This window comes from Colobus angolensis, unplaced genomic scaffold, assembly GCF_000951035.1.
Source record: "Colobus angolensis palliatus isolate OR3802 unplaced genomic scaffold, Cang.pa_1.0 Scaffold105, whole genome shotgun sequence".
Classification (NCBI taxonomy): Eukaryota; Metazoa; Chordata; class Mammalia; order Primates; family Cercopithecidae; genus Colobus; species Colobus angolensis.
Window position 1 is genome coordinate 751,261 of NW_012111475.1, and position 14,848 is coordinate 766,108.

Genomic DNA, 14,848 nt, shown 5'->3' on the forward strand with positions numbered 1-14,848 from the left:
GGAGCTGCTGTGTTGCGAAGGCACCCGGCACGCGCCCCGGGCCGGGCCGGACCCGCGGCTACTCGGGGACCAGCGTGTCCTGCAGAGCCTGCTCCGCCTAGAGGAGCGCTACGTGCCCCGCGCCTCCTACTTCCAGTGCGTGCAGCGGGAGATAAAGCCGCACATGCGGAAGATGCTGGCTTACTGGATGCTGGAGGTACCGCCCGGACGCGTCCCCCTCCCCCACCGCTCCCGGGTCTGGACACACCGGGGCCGCCCTGTCGGGACATCGCGGTCCCCACAGCAATCTGCAGGATGCTCCGAGGCTAAGACTCTCGGGGCCTGGCCTTCCACTAGGGCACCCTAGCCAGCTGCCTCCCTTGCTTTCCCAAGCCCTAATCGGCTCCTCCCGACTGTGAGTGCCAGTCACTTGGCACCCTAACTGTGCCTCTCTTCGGGCCGAGAAAACGGGACCAGGGACATCCTCTCCCCTTCGGCTTCTCACAGCGTCTCCCGCTTCCCTCCCCCTCCTGGCCTTCTCCGGAGAGCGCGCCTGGAAAACCCTGGGCTCGGCCGCCCCCGCCCCCGCCCGGGAGCCGGTTCCTGTGTCTGTCGCGGGGTTCTGGCGGGGAAGGCGATGGGGGTGGCGCGCGCCCTGTTCCGGCCGACAGGGAAATGAAAAGTGCGGGAGGCAGCGGCAGGAGCCTCCTCCCTTCCCCTCGGGTGTGTGCAGTGGTGGCGGTGATGGGGGTGAGGTCCCAGCTCTCTGGCTACCATGGGTGACCCTTGCGTCCCACTTCCCGTGTCTGTGGGGGAGGGGAGTCTCCGTTTGGAATCCTTCGTGAGGAAGGGCTCCTTGACTTTACCACCCCCACCCCACCAAGGGGAGAGGGGAGGAGGCCGCGCAGAGGAAGTGGGGGGCGTCACCTTGGGGAGGGCCCATCCTCCTCTTTTATTGGTCCTTGTCTCTGTAAGTAGCTTACCCTCTCTCCCGTTTTTGCTCCCTATCCCACCTCACTTCAGCGCCCCCACCCCCGCGCTGCTGTGTTCCCCACACTCTGGCCCCAGCAGTGACTGTGCGCCCTCCCCCAGGTATGTGAGGAGCAGCGCTGTGAGGAGGAAGTCTTCCCCCTGGCCATGAACTACCTGGATCGCTACCTGTCCTGTGTCCCCACCCGAAAGGCGCAGTTGCAGCTCCTGGGTGCGGTCTGCATGCTGCTGGCCTCCAAGCTGCGCGAGACCACGCCCCTGACCATCGAAAAACTGTGCATCTACACCGACCACGCTGTCTCTCCCCGCCAGTTGCGGGTGCGTGTGTAACCCCCCCACCCCCGACACATACTGTCTCCCACTTTCCAGGAAAAGGAAAGCTTGAGATATCAGAGGCTTTCTGCTCCCTGGAGAGGGAGCAAGGCGGTCAGGACCTTTGGGAAGGGAATTGGGGTGGAACAAACGATGGGGCAGTGTGGTGTGATGGTTAGTGTCACTCCCGCCCAGGCTCGAGCTGCAGGCAGGCATTAAACCCCCTCCTGACCTCCAGGGGATGCCACTCCTTCCTGGTCTTTCCCCCAGATAGCAACAAGTCAAACTGCATGTCTACACTCACTAGTACTTTGCCTCTGGGTTTACGCAGCCACCATGAGTTATTTATTGGCAGCAGAAGGGCATGCCTGCACACCCCCACTGAAGTAGGGGAGTGGAATGTGCTTCATGTGGGGGAGGGGGTTTGCCTTGGTTGAGTCTTTATCCTCATGTGGACTTTGTGATAGAAAAACCTCCCAGAGCCAATTAAAGCCAGGCTCTGATTGCTTTAAGGAAGGGCTGATGTATTTCATCCCACCTTCTTTGCTTCCTCTTATATCCCGGAAGAGACAGCTTCTTCCTAATCCTTTCCTGTCCTCATTCTGAGGAACTGGAGCAGCTGCTTTGGGCCTGGTGGAAACAGCTCCCTCTACCCCCCTTAGCCAAAGGCCCAAGCTGAGGGACAGGCAGGGAGGTGAGCTGCAGCTGCTTCCGATGTGATAATGGTGCCCCCTCCCCCGGCCCGCCCTCTCTGACCAAGGTCTTTCATAACCCTGTGGGGAGCTGCTGTCACTCCTGTGGTTTGGGAAGTGGCTCCCTGGGCCTCTTGCTGGAAACTTGCGCTGGACTCAGACAGGGTAGGAAAGTCACCGGTTCTGTCCCGCCTCAGAAGGAGCCTCAGTCCTGCCTCAGAAGGCGGGGGAGCTGCTGGATCTGGAAGACGTTATTTAGGACATGCAGATTGTCTCCTAGGGGGCTGGGGGGAGAGGGTGGGTGAGCTGGCACCTTCTTCCACCTTGCTCTGTGGCGGGCCAAGTCTTCTGCTGACCCTGAGAGGAGTCTCTGGGCCCCATCTCCCAGGGAGGAGGGCAGCAAGTAGGCTGCTGTGATTGGCTGGCAGGGAAGCCAGGGTACTGGGGCCCCCGACTGCTGTGAAGTCGAGGAACAGGATTCCTCTTCCTGCCAAGTAGCTCAGAGATGGGAGTAGGAGGCCAGAGTTGGGAATCCAGGAGGCTCCACAGCTCTTTGTGATGAATCTGGTAGTTTTTGGCAAGTCTGAAGGTGGAGCTAGTTTCCAGGGCCAGAGAGCAAGATGTTTTTGGAGGGGTTGGGGCTGGAAGGTAGAAGGGGAACTTCCTTTTTGTGAAAAGATGGAGGTGGTGTGTGTGCCCACATATGAGGGTTTTTCAGTGCAGGCAAAAAGTACTCTTCCCTTTGTCTGAGCTGGGGGTGGAGTGCCCAGAAGACTTCCTAGAAGGTCAAGGTTGGAAGAGACCTCTGAGAACTCCAATTGGTCCATGCAGGGTAGGAGGCTGAGGCCCAAGGAGGGAGGGAAAGGTCCCTGCCTCAGCATCGCACTGAGCAGATGAGTGTAGAACCTGGGTCTTCTAGCTAGACCAGGTTGTCTAAAAAGTCAGGGATGTGGTGGCCGCTGCCACCCACTGAAGCTAAGCACTCCCAGGGGTGTGTTCTCCACCAATTAACACTGGGATTCTCTGGTTGCCTGGATATGGGGAAGGGTGGCCACCTTCCCTCAAACATGACCCCTCGCCTCCCCAGTTGCGGGGAGAGTCCCACCCCCAGTTGCCTTCCAGATGCTTCCTTAGAAGCTGGGTCCCTTCTGTTAACTGCTGAGTTAGGAGTTGGCTCCTGGGACATTCACTGGGAGTAGCGTTGTAATTTCTCTGCCTCATTTCTGGCCAGGCTGTTTTCTCTGGGGCTCTTTGAGGGTAGAGACTGATTTGAGAGGCTGACACCTAAGCTGGGGCCAAGACAGAGACAGCTGTGGCTGGGGCCTGGAAGAGGTTGGGTGGGGTTGCCATTTCTGCCTCAATAAGGAGTCAAACCCACAAGTTCCTTCCTGAGATAAAACAATGAAGAAATCCTCATGTGTGCAACTCAGAAATGGGGCCAGGTCTGGGAACCCATGATGAGTGGATTGGGGTGAGGCTTCCAGGCTTCTCCCAAAACCTAGTACTGGCAGGTAGGCTTGGGTAGGTGAGGATAGGACTTGATCCCTCAGGAATCATTTGGAGCCATCCTGTCTGGCTTGGCCTCCACCTATCTTCCTGAAAGTCAAGTGGCATGGGGCACTATGGGTTCCAGCTAAAGGGGGTGGGGTGGGGTGCTATACTTCAGGACCTGTCCCTGATATCCTACCAAGGGGATGTGGCTTGGGTTGGGCAATCTCCCCTTTGAGGAACCTCAGAAAAGGCTCAGTGGCTGTCATTGGAGGAGTCATACTCCCTCCTGTTGATTCAAGAGGTGTGGACTTGGCTGGGATGCAGAGTTGCAGGGGAAGCTAGTGGTGATCTGCCCTTTCACAAATCCTTGGGGTTGGGAGAGTCTTTCTGCTTCATCCCAGAGGAGTCCCCAGTTCATAGTGATGCTGTGGTATCTGCTGCTTCCGTCTTTCAGCCATGGCTGGAGAAATCCTCAGAGCCCTGAATGAAGTCAGGAGAAGGCCTGAATTATTGGCCCCTTAAACATAACCAGACAGGATTAAAAGGGATAATCCATGTAAAGCATGTTGTCCTGGCACCTAGTAAATGATCAGTAAGTGCTCAAAGCACATGCCCCCTCCTCTTCCCTGCCTTGAACTCCATGATGCCTGGCCTTAAAATCAGAAGCTGAGGTCTTGGGCTTTAAAAGTTTGATGAGCTTCCCTGCCTATGAGACTTTGAGACTTCTGCTTTACTCCTTCCTCTTCCCTTCTCCAGCCACTGACCCACCCTTTTCCCCCTTTTCCAGGACTGGGAGGTGCTGGTCCTAGGGAAGCTCAAGTGGGACCTGGCTGCTGTGATTGCACATGATTTCCTGGCCCTCATTCTGCACCGGCTTTCTCTGCCCCGTGACCGACAGGCCCTGGTCAAAAAGCACGCCCAGACCTTTTTGGCCCTCTGTGCTACAGGTAAGAGCCCTGTGCACATTTTTGCCAAATTGGAAAAATCATTAGACTTATAAGGGTGAAAGGTAACTAGGAGATTCTGGTTTCTACTGTCAAAATTCATTTGTGAAAGTTACATCCCCTCTGAGCCCCCAGTCTCGATACAGAAAAGCAGGTCATAATCAGCTCTATGGGATCTCAGACCCCTCCAGTTTGTAGGAGGGACACCGAGGGTATAGAGAGAAGTGACTCACCCAAGGTCTGACAGTGAACATGTTGGGAACAGAACTCCTGTCTCTTGGCCCTAGTTGTGTTCCCACACTAGGGAGTGTCTTGTCTATTCCCTGGACCTATGGAAACTGGCAGTTGGTCCTGATCTCTAGGAAAGATACTCTTTCCTGTCTTCCTCCCTTGCCGATATCTTGCCCCACCCACTGCTGGAGTTTTCTAGCATGTCCTCTGCTCTACTCATGCTGCCTGGCACTTTCCGAGGAGTCAGAAGTCCATGCTGGCTGTTATCCTTCAGGTTTCCTCATCTCATGGTTCCCTTTCCTCCTCTCCAAGATTATACCTTTGCCATGTACCCGCCATCCATGATCGCCACGGGCAGCATTGGGGCTGCAGTGCAAGGCCTGGGTGCCTGCTCCATGTCCGGGGATGAGCTCACAGAGCTGCTGGCAGGGATCACTGGCACTGAAGTGGTGAGTGCTGGGCAGCTGGGCAGCAGCCTCTCCATTCATATAGTGCTATGCCCTGAGCCTCCAGTAGAGGGAAACCTCCAACCCCAACCTGGTCCCGAGTCCTGGTTTCACAACCTTGGGGCTTTGTGGCTTTTTATCTCCTGCCTTGGTCTGGAGAAGAGCAAGTATCTTGGGTGGGGTGAAGAGCACTGGCCCTAGGGGCTCTTTTCTTGCCAAGTGGTGTGCTGGAGTGGGGGTGGGGGATTCAGTGTCAGATGCAGGGCTGCTCTCACACTCCCTTGCCACATCCTCTTGCTAGTTTCTGAGAACTGAAGAGCGATTCCAGGGGCTGGGCTGTGGCCTAACCTCCCCAGACTTCCCCATGTGTTGGGAGCTGTCCTTCCCCTGCACCTGCTGCCAGATGCTATGGGGGGGAGTGTTCGCTCCTCACTGTTCTCCCATGTTCCCAGGACTGCCTGCGGGCCTGTCAGGAGCAGATCGAAGCTGCACTCAGGGAGAGCCTCAGGGAAGCCGCCCAGACCAGCTCCAGCCCAGCGCCCAAAGCCCCCCGGGGCTCCAGCAGCCAAGGGCCCAGCCAGACCAGCACTCCTACAGATGTCACAGCCATACACCTGTAGCCCTGGAGAGGCCCTCTGGAGTGGCCACTAAGCAGAGGAGGGGCCACTGCCACCCACCTCCCTGCCTCCAGGAACAAATCACACCACATCTGAAGCCTGAAGGGGCATCTGTTCCCCCTTCACAAAGCCCAAGGAGTCTGGTCCTACCCATCCCCGCAGTGTGCACTAAGGGGCCTGGCCAGCCACGTCTGCATTTTGGTGGCTAGTCAAGCTCCTCCTCCCTGCATCTGACCAGCAGCGCCTTTCCCAACTCTAGCTGGGGGTGGGCCAGGCTGATGGGACAGAATTGGATACATACGCCAGCATTCCTTTTGAGCGCCCCCCACCCCTAGGGGCTGTTTTCAACTGCCAAAATGCTCTAGTGCCTTCTAAAGGTGTTGCCCCTTCTAGGGTTATTGCATTTGGATTGGGGTCCCTCTGAAATTTCATGCATGATAGACACGTATGAGGGGGAATAGTCTAGATGGCTCCTCTCAGTACTTTTGGAGGCCCCTATATAATCCGTGCTGACAGCTGCTCCTAGAGGGAGGGGCCTAGGCCTTAGCCAGAGAAGCTATAAATTCCTCTTTGCTTTGCTTTCTGCTCAGCTTCTGTGTGATTGACAGCTTTGCTGCCGAAGGCTCATTTTAATTTATTAATTGCTTTGAGCACAACTGTAAGAGGACATAACGGGGTCCTGGCCATCCCACAAGTGGTGGTAACCCTGGTGGTTGCTGTTTTCCTCCCTTCTGCTACTGGCAAAAGGATCACTGTGGCCGAGGAGCTGCTACAGCCTGGGGTGGGGTCATGCCCTCCTCTCCCGTTGTCCCTCTGCCCCATCCTCCAGCAGGGAAAATGCAACAGGGATGCCCTGGAGGTGGCTGAGCCCCTGTCTAGAGAGGGAGGCAAGCCCTGTCGACACAGGTCTTTCCTAAGGCCACAAGGTTTAGGCTGGTGGCCCAGGACCATCATCCTACTGTAATAAAAGATTGTGAAATAAAACTGGCTTTGGCTTCTTGGATTGGTGTGTGGGTTAAGTCTATTTCTGGACTGTATGAGGTAAGGAGGCAGAAGTCAGTGGTCTAAAGCAGGGATCATTGAGCCTTTTCTGTAAAGGGCTGGATATTTAGGCTTTGCGGGCTATATGGTCTCTGACCCAAATATAATCAGTTCTGCTTTATAATGTGACCTATGCGTTCCTGAAAATCACTATGCCATGCAATTTGCAAAATAAAAACCACAGGTCTCGTGGGAAAAATGGGGCTTGAAGCACAACACTCAAATGAGTGACACATTTTTAAAAAAGGATAGCTTGGTTTTTACATATGTCAAATGGTTGAGAAATACATAAATATTACAATAAATATGGCCTTTTACCTTGAAGACTTGCACTTTGCTTTTGGAAGTGGATGTTGGAAGAGTTGTTCAACACAGGTGGGGAGCTGAGTGAGGTAGCTAGTACATGTTCAGGTGTGAGTTTTGTGTACTAGTTAGGCTTGGTTCAGCTGGGTACAGTTTCCCATATTCACCTAATGTTTCTCGAGGATAAAATCATACACGAGCAAACATTAAGCCTGCATTATGATCAAACTGTTCCCAAATATATTAAATGGGTTGGAACAAATGCACAATTTCAGAAGCAAATAAGGGTTATAGGATTACACTTAACTCTGCTGTTGTAGCACAAAAGCAGCCACAGGAAACGTAAATGGGTGAGCGTGGCTGTTCCAACAAAATTATGGATGCTGAAACTGGAATTTCATGTAATTCCTACCTATCACAAAATACTGTTGCTTTTTTTCCCCATTTAAAAATGGAAAAATCATTCTTAGCTCCTGGGCCACACAAAAACGGGCACTTGGGCTGGGTGCGGTGGCTCACGCCTGTCATCCCAGCACTTTGGGAGGCTGAGGCCAGTGGATCACCTGAAGTCAGGAGTTTGAGACCAGCCTGGCCAACCTGGTGAAACCCCATCTCTACTAAAAATACAAAAATTAGCCAGGCGTGGTGGCATGCACGTGTAGTCTCAGCTACTCAGGAGGCTGAGGCAGGAGAAACTATCGAACCCAGGAGGCAGAGGCTGCAGTGAGCCAAGATCATGCCACTGTACTCCAGCCTGGGCAACAGAGCGAGACTCTGTCTCAAAAAATAAATCAACAAAAAAAGGGGCACTTGGCCGTAGTTTACTAGTCACTAAAGCTTTCATTGGCTGAAGAGCCAGAAAGGGAGCCTGTTTGATGCTAGCTCTGATCTAACCATTCTTGGGCCCAGCCTTATTCTCTGGCCTTTCTTGACTGTATCTCTGCTTTCCTCAAGTTTTCTCTTGTAGTCCTTTCATCCACAGCTGACACATGGCCATCTTTGGATAACCTGCTCCTGGCTGCTGCAGCCTGTGATGGGGGAAGGCAGAGGATGTGTCCCCAGGTGGCTAACAAGGTGAGTGTAGCCTGGAGAAACAAGCTTGGAGATCAAGGGAGGTGGGTCCCATATAAACGGGACAAGAATGTCCTCCATCTTCCAGATACTAACAGGAGTAATGCCCACCTCCATTGACTACACCAAACACAGAGGTTCAATAAATATCTGCCTTTGCCTTTATCCACAGTGACCTGACACAACAGCCATAGAAAAAGTACTCACACCAAGCCCCAGCTGGGGACTGGGAATGCCAGTGTATGGTATAAGTCGGCTCTCAGAACTGAACAGGGATAAGGGCCTAGAATGGAAGAGGGAACCAGCCAGACCCTCAGTCCTTCCTGTCCTGGACTGGGAGCCATAGATGTTCCTATGATCTGTCACTGCCCTGATCTGGGTCTTTAGCCATTAAGGTTTGGTGTCATCTTCGGTCACCAACGGGGGTCTTGGTGTCCTTCCAAACCCCTTTTGCCAGGACAACTGACTGTTTTCTCACTCCATGGTGATGGGAACATCTTCTACATCTCGGGGGACTGCGCTCTGAAGCTCACGCCTGATTTCGGGGGATAGCTGTGGATGGGGCTGCAGCCGGAGCAGTTCTAAGAGGGCCTCTTTCTGGTCTGTGGCCAAGTCGGCCTTGTAGCGCTGGACCAAAGTCAGGAGGCACTGGTGCCAGAGCACAGGCAGTTCACGCTTCTCTGTCCGGAACCCCAGGAAGTGGAAGACTAGGGCATCCAGCACCCGGTAAGGCAGTGCATACTTCTTATCCAGCAGCAGTCGCAGGAAGATGCTGTTGGCACCACTGTATTCCATCTCAGCAATTTTCAACATGGCCGCACTAGTGGGAAAGGGAGGTGGGGTAGAGTTAGCAGGGAAAACATTGGAAGAAGGATCCTACTTCTCCCTCTGTGCTTTCCCCCTTTTTTCTTCCCCTCTGCTGGCCTTTACACTATGGTATTCCCCAGGGACCTTCTCACCTACCCAATCGTATTATACTCCCTTGACTTCAGTCACCATCTCTACAGGGATCCACCCAAATCTCTACCTCCAGCATAGACTGCTTGTTTCAGTACCCAACTAGAGTATGGTCCAAACATCTCAGCGTCTCCACCCTAACTACGTTCTCCCTGTGTTTCCTACTCATTTGTTCATCTATTTACTGAGTACTTTCTTTATACCAGGCACTCGGGCCCTGTTGTTGCAGAACTTACATTTAGGGGGATAGTGATACACCTACTCATTGGCTTAAACAAGCACAAACCCAAGGCTATCCTTAGCTTCTTCTCCATTCTACCCATCCCCAAGTCCTGGCAATTCCACTATCTGGATATCCACTGACCAGCCCCCACCCCCCTGCTCCACCCCCAGCAACGCTACCTGGAGTGCAACACAGGGATGGAGCACTTGGTGATGATGCTACCCACAATGATGGCTTCCCGGAGGGTACAAGTGCCAGACTCGCACAGTGGAATCAGGACCCCTGGGGAGAGTCAAAGGGCAGTCACTATGAGCCCAGGATAAGAAAAAGGAGTTACAGCAGGAAGCATTCCCACCCAGCCCAGGGACAGCTAGCAATTTCCCACACCAGGCCTGCTGTGTTCCCCAGAGAAGCTCCAGCCCTTCCCTTTCTTCCCTGCCTCTGGGATCCCACCTTTGAACCAGGCTCCAGGTTTGAAAAGGGCTTTCTTGAGAGCCATGTAGAGATGGAAGTTGAGTCGTTTGTATTCGGCAATGTCGTCTCGTACTCGCGGGAGCAGGACAAGGTTGTAGAAGCGCTGGGCCATGCGTTCCTTCAGGTTAGAGGCAAAAATCCTAGTGGGAGTTAAGTGGGGGAAGTTTCCAAGTCACACAACAGTCTGGACCTGGCCCATTAAATATCACCATGGATAGTACATACAAGAGGTTTTAAAGTAAAATATGAGACCTTTCTTTCAGTGAGGGATGTGTGGGAGCTGTGTGCATCCAACACCCATCAGCTTAGAGAGAGAATAGGAGGGGCAACGAGATATACCCAAATGGGGAGTGCCGTCTGTCTGTGGGAGAGCCAGAGCTCGTGCAAACTGATGGCTACTCAGCTACTCTCCTTCCTCTTGCTATCATGGCTCCTCTCGATTTTGCTATCACTAGGGCCCTGAGCATGCCTGGACAGTCACAGACTTCTGAGGGTCCTGCTACAGGGTTGTATCCAGTGGTTATAAAAGCCTCTCCCCTAGAAATTGATCATGGAGGGCTGTATCCCAGTGGCTATAAAAGCCTCTTCCCCTAGAAATTCATCACAGAGGGTTCCTAACTGGCTAATGGGTCTTGGCCCCAAAAAATGACACAGGAAAAGCTAGAAAAATGATGCTATAAAGTAGCAGAGAGGCCCCCGGGGCCAGAGGCAAGGAAAACCTGTCTGTCCCAAGCCCAGCCTGCACCTATAGACCCAAGGCCTGCAAACCCCCATCTACTCTACCTGGTGGCTTGGTACATGGCGGCTGCAGTCCAGGCGTCAGGCTCTGTGACGTAGAGGATTTGCTCCCAGTTGGAGAGTGCAGGGATGATCTTAAATGCCTTAGGCAGTTTTCCACTGCGGTACTTAGATAATACCTAGGGATGAGGGAGGTGAAACAATCACTGTCATCCACATATGGCAAGCTTGCTGTGGGGCTAGGAACTTGTCTGGGTGCTTTTAATATATTAACTCATTTCATCCCCACAATAACCCTATAAGGAGGTGCCATTATTATGCTCGTTTTACAGATGACCAGTGAGAGTTCCAGTAACTGACCCAAGGTTGCCAAGTCATTTACAGGCAGAGCAGGAATCTGAAACCACACACTCTGCCTCTTAGGTCTGTTTTCTACTGCCATGACTTCTTTAGTATGAGATGCAGGCAAAAGGCAAAAGCCTGTGGCGGGAGCCCACAGCCCCCAAAGGGGTCTTCCACTGTGGCTCCCCTCTCAGCTCTTACCTCCCGGACCCCCCTGTAGACTTCTAGGACTCGGGGGTCCAGCTGCGGCATAGGGAAGCCCGACACCTCCGACATGACTGTCTCAACCTCTGTCTGCTTCTCAGTCAGCTTCTCCATGATGATGTCAGCCAAGGTGCGCCTAAGAGGGGAAGTGCCAAGGGGAGGGGAGAGAGGAGGGAAGGAGCACTGTGGTCACTGTCCAGGAAGCTCCAGATTCCCCACAGTCCCTTGTGAGCACTGACATACTGCGTTCCTGCTGGGATGTGCAGCTTAGAGTTCCCTCTCTGTGCCCATTCATCCACCACAGACAGAATCACTGCAGGGTGCGAAGGAACTGAAAGTCGTTCCATTTAGGACAAAGCTGGCAGTTGTATGGAGGTTATTATGAATCTCAATTCTGAAATCAGTCTGCCCAGGTTCAAATGCTGGCTTACCCACTCCCTGTATGATCTTGGGCATGTTACTTTACCTCTCTATGCCTCTGTTTCCTCATTTGTAAAATAGGAATAATAACGGTACCCACCTTAAAAGATTAATGGAAGGATTAAATAAGTTAATGTCTGTTCATTACTTGGAATGGTCAGTACACAGCAGTGTATCTATGGAAGTATTTCTAAGACTGATTATGTTCTTTTCAGCCTCCGTAAACACAGTATTGTTGGGTATATCAAACATTATCTTAATGATTCAGCATTACCATCACCTTGAGCTGTCATATAATACCAGTGCCTTCAGAGGCTGCTGAAGTGTATTTATTTATTTATTTTTGAGACAGAGTCTAGCTCTGTTGCCCAGGTTGGCATGCAGTGGCACCATCATGGCTCACTGCAGCCTCTATCTCTCTGGCTCAAGCGATCTTCCTGCCTCAATCTCTCAAGTAGCTGGGACCACAGGCACATAGCACAAGGCCCAGCTAGTATTTTATTCTTTTGTAGAGATAGGGTCTCCCCATGTTGCCCAGGCTGGTCTCACATTTCTGGGCTCCTGCTTTGGGATCCCAAAGTACTGAGATTACAGGTCTGGGCCACCATGCCCAGACTGAAATGTATTTAAAGCTGCTCCTCAGTTGGGTGCAGTGGCTCATGTTTGTAATCTCAGTACTTTGCGAGGCTGAAGGAGGTGAATCACGTGAGGTCAGGAGTTTGAGACCAGGCTGGCCAACATGGTGAAACCCCGTCTCTACTAATAAAACAAAAAGTAGCCAGGCATGGTGGTGAGCGCCTGTAATCCCAGCTACTCGAGAGGTTGAGGTTGCAGTGAGCTGAGATCACACCATTGCCCTCCAGCGTGAGTTAGAGTGAGACCCAGTCACAAAACAAAACAAAAAACAAACTGCTTCTCTTTTCTGAGGTCCTACTCAATGCCAGGCACTGAGTTTGGGACTTTTCAGTCCTAGAGTCAGTGCAACACTTATAGGACACGGAAACTTATGCAGACATGGGAACTGGGCCTCACAGCCGTCAGGTGGGGTTAAGAGTCAAACTCAGGTTTTTGAAAGTCTTAAGTTAAGGTGCTTTATAGTACCTTATAATGTGCCCCCAAACTAAATGGCCTCTGATTGTTGAATTCATGTTGATCTAGGCTTACTTTCTGAAGACGCCAGCTATCATTTCTTACAACTGCCAGAAGTTCTGATTACTTCAAGGAGCCTGTCTATTCTATTTACTGCAAGTTGGAAAAGCATTCTGCTAAATTTGTCAGCGTTATCAGTGAAGTAGGAGTTAAGAGGTGCTGAGTGAGAACCTGAGAGGCTCTCTGGTGGGACAGGCCCAAGTACATATTTTGTGACATGTATTTCAACTGTTAGGCATCAATCTGGGAGAGGGGCTCATTTTCATTTCTTCATTCTGCATTTTCTTTTTTTTTTTTTTTTTGAGACGGAGTCTCGCTCTATCGCCCAGGCTGGAGTGCAGTGGCCGGATCTCAGCTCACTGCAAGCTCTGCCTCCCGGGTTTACGCCATTCTCCTGCCTCAGCCTCCCGAGTAGCTGGGACTACAGGCGCCCGCCACCTCGCCTGGCTAGTTTTTTGTATTTTTTAGTAGAGATGGGGTTTCACGGTGTTAGCCAGGATGGTCTCGATCTCCTGACCTCGTGATCCAACCGTCTCGGCCTCCCAAAGTGCTGGGATTATAGGCTTGAGCCACCACGCCCGGCCTATTCTGCATTTTCAAATAAGCTGCCACAGAATTTATCAGCCTCCTTGTCCTTTTACAGTACAGTTAGCAATGAGAGATGCATTAACCCCAAACAATCTAAAGTATCAGGGAAACCATTATGTTAATATCACAGGGTCAGAATGAACTGGTTGAGGACCCTTATCCTAGACTCTACTCCCCACGGCCAAAATTTATGGGCTCAGGAGTTTGACCACAGGCAGTCTAAATGCCTGCATGTTTTGGAGCTAGCATTTATTCTAGATGGGAATAAATTAGTGGTCCTAACTGGGAGCAGTCTCGCCTCCCAGAGGACATTTAGCAACGTCTGATGTCATTTTTGGTTTTCGTAATTAGAGGGAAGGTTGCTACTGGAGTCTAGAAGGTAGAGATCAGAGATATCTACTAAACATCCTACACTGCACAGGATAGCCTCCACACACACATAAAATTACCCAGCCCAAAATGTCAATAATGCTGAGGTTGAAAAACCCTGGCTTAAATGAAGCTTAGGATATGAACACTTGTCCAAGGAAGTTGAGCTTACCACTAAATAAACTAAGAATACCAAAACCAGGTGCAATAGGATGGCTCTCTCCAGAGGTGTAAAATGGGCCTGGAGCTGTTTCCCTGGCAATTGGGCAGTTGTACAATAAATGGACAGAAGGACACAATGTTTTCTGAGGCTGGATCATTCCCACTCACAGTGGTCCACTGAGGATGGGCCAGTTTTGTCAAGGCGGTCCCCTACAACTAGCAACTCCAGGCCCTTTCCTAAAGTAGGGAATCGTAAGTCTGCCAGGGAACTTGTTTTCCTGTGGGAACTTTCTACAAGGATCCATTATCCCAAGTCCCCAGACCTACCTGGCAGGAGGGTTCTTGTTCATGAACATCTCTATGGCACGCTCATCCTCAGGGTCCACGACCACCTCTGCATGGTGGCCCACCCCTGTCATTGTGGCAGCCTTCTCCAGGGTGGGCCACTCCTCGTCCTCGTCATCTGATCCATCCTGAGGCATTCTTGGACCTAGAAGAGGGGAGACTAAATGGATAAGCACAGCAATAGGTAGCTGAGGAATTTAGTCAGTTTAACTTTAGTCATTATGTAGTACAGGCCTCACATGTGGTTGTGATAGACACAGGTATGTGCACTGAAACAAATGAGGCATGCATTAGCTCCCTGTCCCCAGGGGCTTGCAATCATGCTTGAGAAACAAAATGTATACACAGGAAACAATGAGAAAGCAATGGCCATAAATAATAGTTAACATACCATACTCAGTTATGTAGAAGGAACTTCTTTTTTTTTTTTTTTTTTTTGAGACAGAGTCTCGCTCTATCGCCCAGGCTGGAGTGCAGTGGCCCAATCTCAGCTCACTGCAAGCTCCGCCTCCCAGGTTCACGCCATTCTCCTGCCTGAACCTCCCAAGTAGCTGGGACTATAGGCACCCGCCACCGGTTAATTTTTTGTATTTTTAGTACAGTCGGGGTTTCACCACGTTGGCCAGGCTGGTCTTGATCTCCCGACCCCTAGTGATCTGCTCACCTCGGCCTCCCAAAGTGCTGGGATTACAGGCGTGAGCCACTGTGCCCTGCCTGTAGAAGGAGCTTCTTTTTTTTTTTTGAGACGGAGTCTCGCTCT

The 14,848-nt window shown here is 51.9% G+C and overlaps 2 protein-coding genes across 8 annotated transcripts in view; one reads left to right on the forward strand and one right to left on the reverse strand.

Moving 5' to 3' along the window:
* The window catches only part of CCND3 (cyclin D3), a 176,689-nt gene extending 169,984 nt beyond the window's left edge, over window positions 1-6,705 (forward strand). For 3 of the 7 annotated variants that reach the window (XM_011943774.1, XM_011943766.1, XM_011943736.1), the window contains exons 2-5: window positions 1,072-1,287; window positions 4,252-4,411; window positions 4,952-5,088; window positions 5,538-6,705. In XM_011943774.1, coding sequence (XP_011799164.1) covers window positions 1,117-1,287; window positions 4,252-4,411; window positions 4,952-5,088; window positions 5,538-5,705 — 636 coding nt within the window. In that variant the 5' untranslated portion in view covers window positions 1,072-1,116 and the 3' untranslated portion in view covers window positions 5,706-6,705. Of the gene's footprint in view, window positions 703-1,071; window positions 1,288-4,251; window positions 4,412-4,951 lie in introns of all 7 variants that reach the window. The other 4 variants (XM_011943755.1, XM_011943781.1, XM_011943745.1 and 1 more) reach the window with 4 other exon arrangements.
* A 1,550-nt stretch (window positions 6,706-8,255) lies between these two features.
* BYSL (bystin-like) overlaps window positions 8,256-14,848 on the reverse strand; it is a 16,490-nt gene continuing 9,897 nt past the window's right edge. The window contains exons 2-7 of the mRNA XM_011943728.1: window positions 14,071-14,233; window positions 11,053-11,191; window positions 10,555-10,688; window positions 9,751-9,911; window positions 9,477-9,579; window positions 8,256-8,937 (exon numbers count right to left, since the gene is read on the reverse strand). Coding sequence (XP_011799118.1) covers window positions 8,592-8,937; window positions 9,477-9,579; window positions 9,751-9,911; window positions 10,555-10,688; window positions 11,053-11,191; window positions 14,071-14,233 — 1,046 coding nt within the window. The 3' untranslated portion in view covers window positions 8,256-8,591. The remainder of the gene's footprint in view (window positions 8,938-9,476; window positions 9,580-9,750; window positions 9,912-10,554; window positions 10,689-11,052; window positions 11,192-14,070; window positions 14,234-14,848) is intronic.